This window comes from Mustela nigripes, chromosome 2 (genome assembly GCF_022355385.1).
Source record: "Mustela nigripes isolate SB6536 chromosome 2, MUSNIG.SB6536, whole genome shotgun sequence".
Taxonomy (NCBI): domain Eukaryota; kingdom Metazoa; phylum Chordata; class Mammalia; order Carnivora; family Mustelidae; genus Mustela; species Mustela nigripes.
Window position 1 is genome coordinate 7332193 of NC_081558.1, and position 14432 is coordinate 7346624.

General features: G+C 53.8%; 2 protein-coding genes across 4 annotated transcripts in view; one reads left to right on the top strand and one right to left on the bottom strand.

The window, feature by feature from the left end:
- COL5A3 (collagen type V alpha 3 chain) overlaps positions 1-5344 on the bottom strand; it is a 36660-nt gene extending 31316 nt beyond the window's left edge. The window contains exons 1-5 of one of the 3 annotated variants that reach the window (XM_059388956.1): positions 5097-5341; positions 1316-1474; positions 1032-1221; positions 800-956; positions 38-142 (exon numbers count right to left, since the gene is read on the bottom strand). In XM_059388956.1, the coding sequence (XP_059244939.1) occupies positions 38-142; positions 800-956; positions 1032-1221; positions 1316-1474; positions 5097-5184 (699 nt within the window). In that variant the 5' untranslated portion in view covers positions 5185-5341. Of the gene's footprint in view, positions 1-37; positions 143-799; positions 957-1031; positions 1222-1315; positions 1478-5096 lie in introns of all 3 variants that reach the window. The other 2 variants (XM_059388955.1, XM_059388957.1) reach the window with 2 other exon arrangements.
- A 1673-nt stretch (positions 5345-7017) lies between these two features.
- Positions 7018-13334, top strand: RDH8 (retinol dehydrogenase 8). Its single transcript, XM_059387708.1, has 6 exons — positions 7018-7120; positions 10273-10434; positions 11096-11275; positions 12393-12486; positions 12829-13012; positions 13119-13334. The coding sequence occupies exons 1-6, from the start codon at positions 7018-7020 to the stop codon at positions 13332-13334; spliced, it is 939 nt and encodes a 312-aa protein (XP_059243691.1).
- The last annotated feature ends 1098 nt before the right edge of the window (positions 13335-14432 follow it).

Sequence of the window (14432 nt, forward strand, 5' to 3'; positions counted from 1 at the left end):
ACTCAGCCTGTGACCTCAGAACAAGTGCCTCACTCACCCCTGTGGTGGTAGGGTCCGGGCTGTCACAGCCAGGAAGGTATCGCTCACAGGCCTGGAAGGCAGCCTGGGGATCCGGACTTATCAGCAACTCCTGAATATCTCCCTGGGGAGAGGATGGGGTTCAGGGAAGGGAGCCACAGGCTGACTCTGACACCCCATCCCAAGCACCAAGGCTCCCTCTAACCAGAGCGGCCTAAGTACAAGGAGGGGGTGGCAATCCCTCTGCCCGTCAAAAGTGAGAGTAGGAAGAGTCTATCAAGGTCACACCAAATCACAACGGCAAACCACACCCCACAACATCTGTCTCATCAGAGGCACATTATTCCTTTGCTCTCAGGCACATAGTAACCCTTAATACGTGCCAGGTGCCCTTCCCGGCTTTGGGGTTAAGGAGAAGAACAGGACAGATGTGGCCCCTGGCCCACGGGAGGGGACACGTATCACAACCACACACAGCACAGTCACCACACCAAAAACACCTCTGTCACCAGCCACCCAACAGCACGCCTTGCCAGCACCCAGCATCATAACCACCCACACACAGTTACACATAACAACCAGAGCCGTCCATGTCCCCAGCTTACTCTCCCCCCACAAGTCAAGTATGTGCCATCATGCATTATCATTCTGTGACTCTACAATCACACACCATGAAGATGCACACTGGACAGCTCCCTTCTCCTATCTGCTCCACATTCAGGCTGTGGACAAAACTCCCACCCATCCTCTGCCTCGGTTTCCCCGATCACTGAAGCCCTACCTCAAAAGTCTCCTCCCCGAGGTCTTGGGTCCCCAGCACAGTGAGTCCAGCTGTGCTAATGAATCGAGGCACCTGGCCCAACACAGGGGGCTGAGGCTCACAATCAGCCACCAGAGTCACCATCCTGCCATCCACACTGACTGCCACACGGTGCCACCTGCAAGGGGACAGTCTCGGTGGGGGGTGCTTCTCACCCCACTTCTCTCTGGACCCCAACTTTCCCTATACTCACCCGCCATCCATGAGGTTGACTTGCTGAGGGAGGGGACTGAAGGAGTCCCCTAGGAGGCTCAGAGCTGGCCCCAGAGCCAGGCCCAACTGCCGAGCACCACCCTCATCATAAATGGAGAGAAGGACAGACTTGTTGGCTGGCTGGCCCCGCAGGGTGATCAGCATGGAAAAGTTCTCAGGAAACGGCCCATCTGAAGGGGCAGAGGGAAAGGGGCATCTCAGATGGTCTAGCAGTGACCCATGCTCCCAGAATGACTCCTTCCCACCCCTTCTGCCCTGACTCACCTGGAAAGAGCTCCCACGTGGGGATGCCAAGTGTACTGGCCTTGCCAACCCTGAATGCCCGATCACCCTCTGGGGCCCTCTGGGGGCAGAGGCCAGGCGCCTCAAGGACCCCAGCCTGGCCCCCTCGCACGCCCAAGGCCTTCAGCACATCCACAGGGCCTGCTGTAGAGAGAAGCCAGGGTGCAGGGCAGTTAAAACAGACCCAGCACTTCAAGTGAGTAGCTCAGATTTGGGAAATTCAGCCTCCCACTGTGTTTGTGGGTCCGGGAGAAGGAGCAGGCCTGGGACCTGCACCCATCTCACCACCCCACAGCTGTTCGAGCTTCATCAGCCTGTTGACTCCTGTTTGGGTTGATTTTTTCCTCCCCTTGGTTTTTTGGTGAGGGAAAAAAAAAAAAAAATGCTGACCTACTTCTGGGATGAATCAAGGCTTCCTGGCCTGAGCCCCGGAGCCAAACTGTCCCCTTCTCTGTGCTCCCCCACACCGACTGACTCCCTGGGGCTTCTTCCCCAGCCTGAAGCCCCCTGCCAGGGAAAACCCGCTTGGAGAGGAGGGGCTCCCAGTGCGGTGTGTTTTTCCTCCACTTCCTCCCTCCAACCTCCTCCTTTGACCACCATCACCCGTGATCTGCGCCCTTTCACCACGACCTCTCCTGACTTCTTCCTTCTGACCTCCCCCTTGATCACTATCACCCATGACCTCCTCCTCTGCCTACCCCAGTCTCCTCTATCTGACCTGTGACCTCCCCATTTTATCACCCTCTCTAGCCTCCTCCTTATGACCACCTCCGTCTAATAACCTCCTGACCTCCTCCCTCTGACCCTATTACTCTCGTCCCAGGAAAGGAACTGGTTTGGCCCAACCAGATCCGAAATCAGGCCATCCTACCAGCCCCACCCCACAGAGCAGGCCAGTGCTAAGTGGAACCACATGGTTTGAGCGGGGAGGGTGGGGGCTTCCCCTGAGCCCAAAGCCCCTGCCTGCTCTCCCCTCCCCCCAGCAGACTGTCCCACTGACCCCCTGACCCAACCTCTTGGCAGAAGCCAGTTCTGTCAAATCCACCCATGACCTCATCCGGGGGGAGTTTCTGCTGATCTCACCATTGGGAGTCAGGGTGGGGGGCCAGACTTGGGGGAGAAAGGGGCTTGGATGAGGGACCCCCATCCAGCTCCTCCTGGGTCAGATCCTTCATTCTCCAAAACTTACACACCCCTATTCCAGCCTCTGCTCACTCCTGCCCCCAACCTCCTGTTCTTTCTTTCTTCTCTCCCCCTCCCTGCCCTCTCTCTCTGTCCCACTTTCTCTGCTGGTCTTTCCAGGTTCCTCTCTGCGTCCAACTCTGAATCAGTGTCTCTCTTTCTCTCTTACTTCCTAACTCTCTCTCTCTGTCTATTGGTATTTCATATATATATATATATCTGTGTAGATTACTCTCCCCCTCCTTCTCTCTCTCTCTCTCTCTCTCTCTCTCTCTCTCCATCCACGCCCCCCCAATTTTGCCGCCGTCACCAGCCCCCACTCTAATTGCCTGTTCTCTGGCTGGGCTGTTATTAAGAGGTATTTGGGTTACAGTCCCCTGGGACTAAGATCTGAGCTCCCAGGCTCTGTCAACCACAAGGGTCACTCCCCCGCAGAATGATCATCCCAGCTGCCCCCTCTCCAGGCTGCAGCCCAGCGGACAGCTGAGATCCATGACCCCATGCAGTGTGGCTCTCCCCTCACCCAGACCCCTGTCCCCATGCTGTGGGAAGGGGTAGCCTCTCGCCCAGCTGCTCATTCACATTGAAAAAGTCCTTCCCATCACCTAACCCAAATGTCTCCTGCTTCAATCTTGTATCTCCTCTGTAATGACCTTTCAGAAACTGACTGCCCTTTCTTTTCATGGCTGGCTTTGTGACAAGAAGACACACAAGAGGCATTGAGTCCTGCCTGCAGGCCCAGAGGGTGGGGGTCGGCCAGGGACCCAGCCTGACCTTCCCCCACACTCTCCCCTGTGTTGGTCAGGGCCCCAGGGAGATGTTGGATGGGGTCTAGGATATGAAGGGAGGCAGGCAGACCCTAGGTTGGCATCTCCTCAGAAAGGTAGGAGAGCATAGGAGTGAGTGTATGTGCCATTGTACAAGTACACGAGATTGTGCAAGTGTGTCCATGACTCTATATGGAACAGGGAATGGCTGAGCATGCGATCTGTGGATGTGTGGTGTGTGCCGAGTATCTGGCCTCCAGTGGGGAGATTAGGTGCGGGTGTTCGGTGAGTGACTGGACAGGCATGTGGGCTCGGGTCCTGTCAGTGAGCAAGTGAGTCTGTGATTGTAACAGATGAGACTGGAGATGAGGGAATGTGGTTATACGTGAGAGTATGGCCACCTCGGCAAGCGGGTGACTGGCTGTGAATGCTGACAGGGTTGCGTGGATACCAGTGGAAGCCTGTGCCAGGGCTGCAAGGCGTAGGAGGGTGACAAAGGCTGTGACCCTGTGGCGGGTGGCTGCTGGGGTTGCCTGGGGCGTGGGCACCGGTGTTTAAAAATTCCTGGTGTCCCCGAGGGCTTATATTCTGAATGGATGCCTGAGATTGCACGACTGTGGGGATGTGTGAGCATGGGAATGGGACATGGGCCAGTTTGGGACAATCCACGTGAACAGGCACCTCCCTGGACTCCAGAGAAAGTGAGAAAGTGTAGGACGGTGGGTGTGTGTGTGTGTGTGTGTGTGTGTGTTGGGGGCTGAGTTAACATTAGGGAGGGACTTCCAGAAGTGCCTAAGCCCAGCCTCTCTCAGACCCGGGATGCCACTTGAAGAACCATAACCTTCCCAAACCCTTGGGCGCCCCCAACCCCGAACCCTTTGGGGCGGAGCGCGGCGTCCAGCCAGAAGCGCGCAGCTGGGCGTGCGTCAGCGCTGACTCACTCGTCCGACGGCCCCCGGGACCCCTTGAGGCCCCTGAGAAATTCCTCAGGAAAAACACCCGCGGCTCGCTCAGCTGGGGGGGGGGACTTCCACTTCCGCCCCCGCCCGCGCTCCGCCCCGCCCCGCCCCGCGCCCCGCCCCGCCTCGCCCCTCACCGCGGCCCTCCCGAGGCCCTGTCCATGGTGCTGATCGCGGCTCTGGGGAGAGCAGGGTGGGGGAGGGGAGAAGTGGGGGCAGAGGAGTGGGGGCGCGCCAATTGGAGACAGAGGAGGAAGAGGAAGAATACGATGAAGCCATTAGGAGCGATGCAAAGGAAACTTTGAATCCCCGATTAGTCCCCTCCCATACTCGTCCCCACTCAGCATCACCCCCAGAATCATCCGCTCGCGTCCTTATGGGCCACTTTTTACACCCCCAAATCACAACCGAACCCCTCATCGGGTCACCCAAAGACAATCACACGCGTTACACGGTTATTCTCTAAGTCAGCCCTACACAGACACACCCACAACTCACAATCACACACTTGGCCAGGGATCACCCATCACACATATTCATACCATAATCGTCAACTCCCACACACAATTTCACTTCAAATGGCCTCACACACATTGCTACACACACACCTACAAATTGCATTCACTCCAAGGCATCCACCAGTAAAACTCGGTCACACGTATCCCCCCTCCCCCCAGCTGTCACACCCACAAATTGCCCAGAGTCGGATACGCGCGTCCAAACAGAGCACCCCAGCCACTTGCTACACTCACGCCCCCCTCGCACGCCCCCCATTCCTGACTCCACCCCATCTTTTGGGAGCTCGCTAGATCCTGCCCTCTGGATCCTACTCCTATCTCCTTCTTTCCGGCTCACCCGCCTGCGTCCGGAGAAGAAGCTGCAGCGAGGCCAAAAGCAGACAGAGGCCGGCCCGCGGCTGGCCCAGGCCTCCGCGACTCCCCATTCCGGCGGGGCCCACACGCAAGGCGGGGACCGGCCGGGGCGTCTACGGGGCGCGGCGACTCCTCGGGCTCCGGGCACTCGCTCGCCGCGGCCGGCTCCACTCGCATCGGCAGGAGACTGCAGGAGACCCCGCCCTGGCCTCGCCCTGCTCTCCCGCGCCCGGCCGGGCGGGGCTCGCTGGAGGAAGGGGGGTGGCTGACAGCTGGTGGGGGAGTTGGGAAAGTTTGTGCCGAGTGCTGATTGGCCGGCTAGGGCTGGAGCCCTGAGCCGGGAGCGGGGGCTCTTCTTGCCCCACCCCACAGTGGAGGAAAAGGGTCACTCCTACCCAGCTTTAGAATTCGGGGTCCCAGACTTACCCCAAACCCTTTCCTCCTAACAGGCCCCCTCAAAACAGATGTTAGCCCCATTCAAACCTTCAGCTTCCATCAGCCTCCACCCAGGCCCTAGAGTTAAGGCTTTATGCAGCTTTTTTATATCAAATATTTTCTGTCTCACCCAGGCCCCCAGAAGGGGTCCCAGCCTGATGCCCAATTTTCACCCATTTGCTTTATCCCAGTGGCTTAGACACAATGGAAGGTACCAGCTTCATCCCAGGCCTTCCCTTTGAGTGTCTCAATAAAGAATCCTCATCCCACCTCCAGCCTCATACCAGATTACAAAATGGGTTCCCAGCCTTACCCCAAACCCTCATTTCTCCACCCAAATTCCAGAATTGGATGTCCTGGCCTCACCCCCAAACCTTTGACACAGATTCCAAAACACAGTCCTCAATTTCTCCCAAACTCTTAATCTTCAGATAAAGGGTCCCATTTCCATCCTAGCCCTCTCCTCCCCTCTCCATGATTCAGGTCCCCAAATAGATGTCTTATCCCCAATTCCAAATCTTCACATATGCCCGCATTAAGTGGGGGAAGTCTGGCCCTACTTCAAAGCAGGGCACTGCCTTAGGGAGAGGTGGATACTTGCCATTCTTTGGGTGAGGTAGAGCTACCCTTCACCCTACTGGGACCCCCCACTGTGAAGCTCCCTCACCCCCCCCCCAGGGGGTCACATGGAGCTGTCTGTGCAATTGAACAAGCACAGACTTGTGGGATCTGAGGGAGCTTCTGCAAGGAGAAACCTAAGGTGCCTATCCTCCACGGGGAAGAGGGAGAAGCCGGCAGTATCTCCCTCCCAGGCTCTGGTTCTTCGGACAAAGAGTGTCTGTCTCCCCAGAGAGGAGGGGTGGAGCCCCATCTGGCCTAAGGGTGAAAAGGGGGCAGTGGGGTGGGGAGAAGAAAGGGAATTTCCCCAAGCTGCTGCTTCTCCCTCCTCAGGGACCTCAGAGACTAAGACTTCTCCTGCTAAAAATTCTCATCGAGTGCCCAGCCCTGCCTTGCTGGGAAGTTCTTCCTAGTCTTCCCCAATCATGTGACATATCTACACCCATTCTTGTCTTTGAGAGGAGCCTTCTGGGACCATATGCTCTGCCACTTTCTCTCACTCTCTCCCTTGCATCAGAGATTCTTTGCCCAGAATCGACAGGAAGAGAATGCCCCTGCTGATTCCCCGACCCCCGAATGATTTATAGTTATAATAAAAAGACCCTAGTTGTGAGTGTAGCAGTGAGAAGAGATTTTTAACAGATAAAAGAAAGAGGCTATTTTGAGGTTAAAAGATTTCCCCCACCCAGCTGCCTGCCCAGGGTCAGTTCAGAATTGCTGTCTCCTGGGGCCCCTTCACCTTGCAGGGGAAAGATGGGAGGGTGTCTAGGAGGTAGGGGGGATGAGGCTAGGATGGGTGGCAGGAGTCAGGTGCTGGCCAGCAGAGGTCACCCATCCCGGGAGGGATCAACATGGCCGACGCACCCCGGACTGTACTGATCTCAGGCTGCTCCTCGGGAATTGGCCTGGAGCTTGCAGTGCAGCTGGCTCATGACCACAGGCACCGCTACCAAGGTTAGAGGCCCAGGGTGGGGCTGGGAGGGGCAGGGGTGGGCATTCTGAGGACCTTCAGCCCTCCTGGCACCATTTCCACTAGCCCATCCCGTCAGCTGTATGTATGGGCTTGAGGAGGACCGAGGACACATGGAAGCCCCTTTCCCACCTCTGCTCATGAATTATCCCCTCATCCAACAAATATTTCTTGTGCACCTACTGGGTGCCAGGCACTGTTCTAGGTGCTGGAACCACAGCTGTGAACAAAACAGACAAAAATCTCTGTCCTCAGTGTAAGGAGGGAGCAGAGCAAGGACAGACAATAAACAGACTTTTTAAAAATTGTATAATATGTCTAATGCTCATAAGTGCTAAGAAGCAAAGTAAGTGTGGTATATGGTAGGAGGTTGGGGGGAGCGGGGGGGGGGTGATTTTTTTAAAGGGCTGGTGGGGAGGGCTTCCCTAAGGTTCCTCTTGGGCATTCCCTAGGACTCCCCTCCCCCACCCCTCCCCAGATTACTGCTCCAAGATAAGCCTCTTAAGCGACCCTGACCTTGGGGGCTTAAAGGGGGCCTCTAAATCTAGGGACTTAGCCTCGGGCAACTCTGGAGTAAATTGCCTCCGTCTGCACTCCACCCATGGGAACCTCTGACCCAGAGCAGGCTGCAGCTGAAGTGGGCAAAGGGCTGCTACTTACAAGAAGGTTGCAGGGGGTGAGGGCATTGCCCCAGTTGGCAGAGCAGCTTCTCCCAACCCTCTGCCCTCTGTCTTAGAGACACACACAGCCTTGGATGGGACAGACCGAGTGCCAGTGCGCAGGGAAGTAGTTGTGCTGTGTGTGTCCCTTTGTCCCTGGGACACTAGTCACAGCCCTGGATAGGCAGATGAATGTATAAAACTGAAAGATGTTTGTGGAGTGCTTACAATGTGCCAGGTTCTGATCTAAGTGTCGTGCATCCAGTAAGTCATTTAATTCCCCTATCACCCCTATGAGGTGGCCACTAACATTAGCCCCACCTTAGAAATGAGGAAACTGGGACACAGAGTGCCAAGGATTCTCGCCCAAAGTTGCCCCGCTGGAAAGTGGCAGAGCCTGGATTTGAGCCCAGGCAACCCACACCCTGGGACCACAGTTGTCACTGTATGGAGATGTATGTGCTCCCATTCATCTGTGCGACACCCATGAGTCACACAGGGCCACAGACTATATGAACACGGCTCCCAGCGCTGTGCATGATCATGGGTACACGCATGAAGGATACAACATGTATACAGGGGTTTGAGCTCAGCACTCCCAACAAACCGAGGTTCAAATCCCAGTTCTAACACTTACTAGTGGTGGGACAGGCAAGGAACTTCATTTTCTTAGCCTCAGTGTGTTGATCTCTGATAGGGACAGTAACTTTACCTACTTATTCTGGCTGCTATTGCTAAAGAACAAATCATTCCAAAATTTCTGGTGTAATAGGACAATGGTAGTCACGGTTTACAAAAGTCATAGTTTACAAAACGCATGGTTTTGTAAAACCATGGTTTTTGGTTTACAAAAGCCATAAATTTGGAAGGGGGCAGCTAGGTGATTCTTGCTCAGGGTCAAAGGCTACAACTGCAACAGTGGGGACTAGTCACAGCTCTGGGCAGGCATCTCTCCTCCTTCTAATAAGGTCAGGTCTTCTCCATGTGGTTCCTCTGTCTGGCTAGCTTGGGGCTTCCTCCCAGCATGGTGGCCTCAGGATAGCTGGGCTGCTACAAAGTGGCCAAGGATTTTTTTTAAAGCTTGTATTTACTTATTTGACAGAGATCACAAGTAGGCAGAGAGGCAGGCAGAGAGAGAGGGAGAGGGAAGCAGGCTCCCTGCTGAGCTGAGAGCCCGATGTGGGACTTGATCCCAGGATCCTGGGATCATGACCAGAGCCGAAGGCAGCGGCTTAACCCATTGAGCCACCCAGGCGCCCCGTGGCCGAGGATTTTAAGAGTAGATTACAGGGCTGCCTGGGTGGCTCAGTCAATTGAGCATCCAACTCCTGATTTCGGCTCATGTCATGGTCTCAGTGTCATAAGCTTGAGCCCTGCATCGGGCTCCGTACTCAGAGCGAAATCAGCTTGGGATTCTCTCTCTCCCTCTCCCTCTGCCGCTCCCCCTACTCCTGCTCTCTCAGTCTCTCTCAAATAAATAAATAACTAAAATCTTTTTAAAAAGAAAAAGAATGGAGCTCCTGGGTGGCTCAGATGGTTAAGCATCTGCCTTCAGCTCAGGTCATGATCCTGGGGTCCTGGGATCAAGCCCCGCATTGGGATCCCTGCTCAGTGGGGAGCCTGCTTCTCCCTCTGCCTCTCTCTCTTTCTCTCTCTCTGTGTCTCTCATGAATAAATAAATAAAATCTTGGGGGAAAAAAAAAAGAAAAAGAATGAACATTAAAGCAAACAGAGTAGAAACTGCAATACCTTTTCTGACCTAATCCCAGAAGCCACACAATATCACTTTCACCGTGTTCTGTTAGCGCCCAGCTAGACACCAGATGCAAGGAGAGGGAAATGAGATATCATGTCTTGAGGGGGAACAGCAAAATTCTCAAAGAGCATATGCGATGAAAAATGCTGTGGTCACCTTTGAAAATAAGCCCGTTACCTTATCATAGGGTTCTCTTGAGGAGTAGAGACAATGCTTATAAAAGTGTGTAGCACAGTGTTTGGCACATAGTAGATATTCAATAAATCGCCAGTTCTGTGGCTGATGTAGATGTGGCTATTTGTATTTCCATGTACGCACAACGCACATATATTGACCCTAAATATGCATGCATTTCTTTTCTCAAGGCAATGTGTTCTCTACTTATTTTATTTCCTTACTCACTGGACTATCAATGCCGTGAAGTCAGGGACTTTGTCTATCTTATTTCATGCAGTCATCTCAGCACCAAGAATAGAGCATAATGTGTACTAAGTCCATGCTCAGTAAATGTTGGATGGAGGCTTGGAGGGCTGGAGTGATGAAAGTACATGTAAATGTATTCACACTATATGCATTTGGGGTTGTATAGTAAAATAGGTGTGTAAACCTGTGGGTCTCCATCCCTCTGTGACGGCTCATGCAATATCATGGAGATATGTAAGTGAATGCACAGGCGAAAGGAACCCAGTGCTTGCCTCAACCCTCTGCTTTCTGTCCCCAGTGGTGGCCACCATGAGGGACTTGGGAAAGAAGGGGACACTGGAGGCAGCTGCCGGGGAAGCCCTGGGGCAGACCCTCACCGTGGCCCAGCTGGACGTGTGCAGTGACGAGTCAGTGGCCCAGTGTCTCAGCGGCATCCAAGGAGGGGAAGTGGATGTGCTGGGTGAGACTGAACAGCCCCTGGGGTCACCCTCCCCTTCCCTGACCTAAGCACACGTCCTCATTGTAGTGAATCCTCTCCAATGTCTGAGCACGAGCCTTCTTGCTTCACCAGCAACCTCTAGCCCTGGACAGAAGGGGTAGGCAAGATGGCTAAAAGCCCAGGGTACCAGTTTATTAGGGTTACAAGAAATAAACTGAGTCCTGGGGGTAGGGTAGATTTTACTGAATAGAAGAACACCATATGGTGTTCTGTTACATTTGGTTTTTCTCCAAAAACCATATATTGGAAAACTTGGAAAAGTTACTTTGATGAGTCATTTGGGGAACGGAGCATGATGTAGAAGCAACACATGATCTCTCAAAGACCTTCGAAGGAAGGTGGGTGTGGCTGTTTTGATGCAAATTGGGGTCAGAGCTGAATTGCTCTTGCATTAAGGGGAGGCTGCTCCCAGCAACTCTTCCCCCCACCTGGAGTTCAGGGTCCTCATAACAAATGCTAAACTATATGTAAAGATTATCAGGGTTCCACAATTGTCCACTCAGGATACTCTGGACTGGCCCTGAATTTGGAGTAAGGGGTGGGATAATTCAGGGAGTGTCCCTAGAGGAGTGACACTAGAAGGGTTGGGGGACTTCCAAGTAACCTTCAGTCTCCTCCTTAGTGAATAATGCTGGAGTGGGCCTGGTGGGGCCCCTGGAGGGGCTCAGCCTAGCTGCCATGCAGAACGTCTTTGATACCAACTTTTTCGGGGCTGTCCGTCTGGTCAGAGCTGTCCTTCCTGGCATGAAGAGAAGGCGAAAGGGCCACATTGTGGTGGTCAGCAGTGTCATGGGGCTGCAGGGTAAGCCCTGGGGACCCACCCCTTGGAATCTCTTCGCATCTGACCCTCCCCAGGCTAGAAGAATGGCAAATAGGTTTTAGCTCATATTCCAAATGAGCCTGTGTTGAGAAGGATTCTGAAGCTCTATAGGAAAAACATTTGCAGATTAGATTATGTCGGCCAGGCTGCGAGAGCTAAGCGGTAGTGTTGTAAGTGCTGCAACGGTCATCCCCATCCAGCATCAGTGCTACTTCTGGACACCTCTAAGCCCAAGGCAGGGCTCGAACTCACAACCCTGAGATCAAGACTTGTGCTGAGATCCACAGCCGGACGCTTAAGCAACTGAGCCCCCCAGGTGCCCCAGAACTCCTTTCCTGTGACATTTTTTGTCAAATACCTCTAACCAAGCCCCAGAGATGCCTAGCTTTGGAGCTCTGAGGTTCTGCAGAAAAAGAGAGCAGTGATTGTTTAGCAACATCTGCCGTGAGCCTACTATGGAGGCCACTTATTTGCCATCCATGCTCCTGGGTCTTTCTTCCTTGATCCCCTCTAGATGCCCTTCCTCTCCCTGGAAATTCCCTGGGATCTGCCCTTAGCTCCTCAGCAGCCTCCTGAAGAATCCACAGTATTTGGTTTTGTTTGTTTGTTTGTTTGAAGAATCTAGCTTATGTTACCCCACCATGGGGAAACTATAACTACCCATCAGTCCCATCCCTTTGGCTCCTCTTCCAGCTGTAGCTCCTGACCTCAGGAGCCACATTCACTCTCAATAAGGACAGATAAGAAAGCTGCTGAATAGTACTTGCCCTCAGGGACCCTGGCAACTCTATGCTCAAGGGGCCCAGAGGTTTAGAGGATGGACGGAAGGAGGGTTTTCCAGGGCAAAGGGCAAATGGAGCACAGGGAAGAGGCAGCACGTGGCACCCCAAGACAATCTCATCCTAAGCCTATGGGTTCATCCTTCAACATATGCTCCCATCATACATACGTACACTCATCCTGTTGGCCTTAGATATCCCCCCCCCCATTCTGATCTTTAAACCCTCTTCGCTCCGTCTCCTGAAGACCCCATGTCCCTCTGGACCCACAAGCCTGTCGCCCAGACCCCAAAGGGCCCAACCTTCTCCAATCCTCTCAGGTGTGGTGTTCAATGAAGCCTATGCAGCCTCCAAGTTTGCCCTGGAGGGATTCTTCGAAAGTCTGGCTGTCCAGCTGCTGCAGTTCAACATCTTGTGAGGCGGGCGTTTGGGTCGTGAAGGGGGGGGGGATGGGAGACAGCGGTGGAGAAAGGTGAGGGAAGGGGAGGCGGTGAGAGCGGTGAGAGGGCGTGGGCTGGGAAGGCCGAGATGGTGGGAAAACAAGGCAGCAGTGAGAAAGTGGAATCAGGAATGAGGGCAAGGGAGTTACCGGAAGACCGTGGAGGAGGATGGGGGATGGGCAGAGGAGAAGCTGGGGGAACCAGGAAGGATGAAGGAATGTTGAGAGAAATCGGGGGAGAGAGGAGAAGAGGGACCGTGATGGGGCCGAGAGTGGGGTTGGGTTACTAGACCCCCTACCCCTATGGATATCCCCAGCATCACCCTGGTGGAACCTGGCCCAGTGGTCACTAACTTTGAGGGGAAGCTCCTGGAGCAGGTTTCCACAGCCGAGTTCCCAGACACTGACCCCGACACCTTGCACTACTTCCGGGATTTCTACCTCCCTGCCTCCAGGGAGCTCTTTCACTCTGTAGGACAGAGCCCACAGGATGTAGCCCAGGTGAGTGGGGAACCCAGAGTCCCAAGACATGGCTCAGATATGTGAGGGTGCCCACCCTGCAAACCCCCCCTCCCTGAATCCAAGAGCTCAGGGCTCCACCCCATAGGTCATTGTCAAGGTCATCAGCTCCACCAGACCACCCCTGCGCCAACAGACCAATGCCCGCTACACCCCACTGATTGTGCTCAAGACTGTGGACCCCTCAGGCAGCCTGTATGTACACATCACCCACTGCCTGCTCTTCCGCTGGACACGCCTTCTCAACCTTGGCCTTCGATGTCTGGCCTGTGGCTGCCTCCGCTTCCGAATATGGCCCCGGTGAGCAGAGCTTTCCTTGGAGGCTTCCTGGAGGAGGCAACAGTGTTGCTGGACCTTGAAAGATGAGATAGACTGCCTCATTCAACCTCTGGACTTTATTATCTTGGGTCTGGGAATATAAGGATGATCTAAAACCCCTTCCACATAGAACTGAGTTGACTAACGGGTCTTCGGACTTTTCTGATCACACACTCTGTCAGCAAAATGTTTGTACACTCACCAATAGTGCAAGTATATTTTTTTCATAAAATATGTATTTGTATCCACGAGTAATCACTATATTAAATATTTAATAAAGCTCAATTTCTTGTGTCTAAATAAAATTTTTTTTTTATCGGGGTGGGGGGGAGAGCGAGCACAGGCAGACAGAATGGCAGGCAGAGGCAGAGGGAGAAGCAGGCTCCCTGCCGAGCAAGGAGCCCGATGCGGGACTCGATCCTAGGACGCTGGGATCATGACCTGAGCCGAAGGCAGCTGCTTAGCCAACTGAGCCATCCAGGACGTCCCTAAATAAAAAAATTTTTAAAAATAAGTTTCAGGGGCGCCTGGGTGGCTCAGTGGGTTAAGCCGCTGCCTTCGGCTCAGGTCATGATCTCAGGGTCCTGGGATCGAGTCCCACATCGGGCTCTCTGCTCAGCAGGGAGCCTGCTTCCCTCCCTCTCTCTCTCTCTGCCTGCCTCTCCATCTACTTGTGATTTCTCTCTGTCAAATACTCCATCCCCATACAGAAGAATACACATTCTTTTCAAATGCACATGGAACATTCTCCAAGTCAAATCACATGTTAGGTCACAAAACAAGTCTCAGTAAATTTAAAGACTGATGGGGCGCCTGGGTGGCTCAGTGGGTTAAGCCGCTGCCTTCGGCTCAGGTCATGATCTCAGGGTCCTGGGATCCAGAGGAACCAATCAGGAGAGTGGAGGACACAGGAAAGGAGAAAGCTGAAGAATGGGGCCCCCTAATTTCTGTTTATGAAACTACACGAGACTCAGTCTAACCCCTGAGGGCTACAAGCAGGAGACAAGATCAAAACACCATAGCAGGGGCGCCTGGGTGGCTCAGTGGGTTAAGCCGCTGCCTTCGGCTCAGGTCATGATCTCAG

Coding starts and splice junctions, on each gene's coding strand:
- RDH8 (XM_059387708.1), top strand. CDS start 7,018: ATGGCCGACGCACCCCGGACTGTACTGATCTCAGGCTGCTCCTCGGGA. Junction 11,276..12,392: donor CAGTGTCATGGGGCTGCAGG/GTAAGCCCTGGG, acceptor CAATCCTCTCAG/GTGTGGTGTTCAATGAAGCC. Junction 13,013..13,118: donor GCCCACAGGATGTAGCCCAG/GTGAGTGGGGAA, acceptor TCCACCCCATAG/GTCATTGTCAAGGTCATCAG.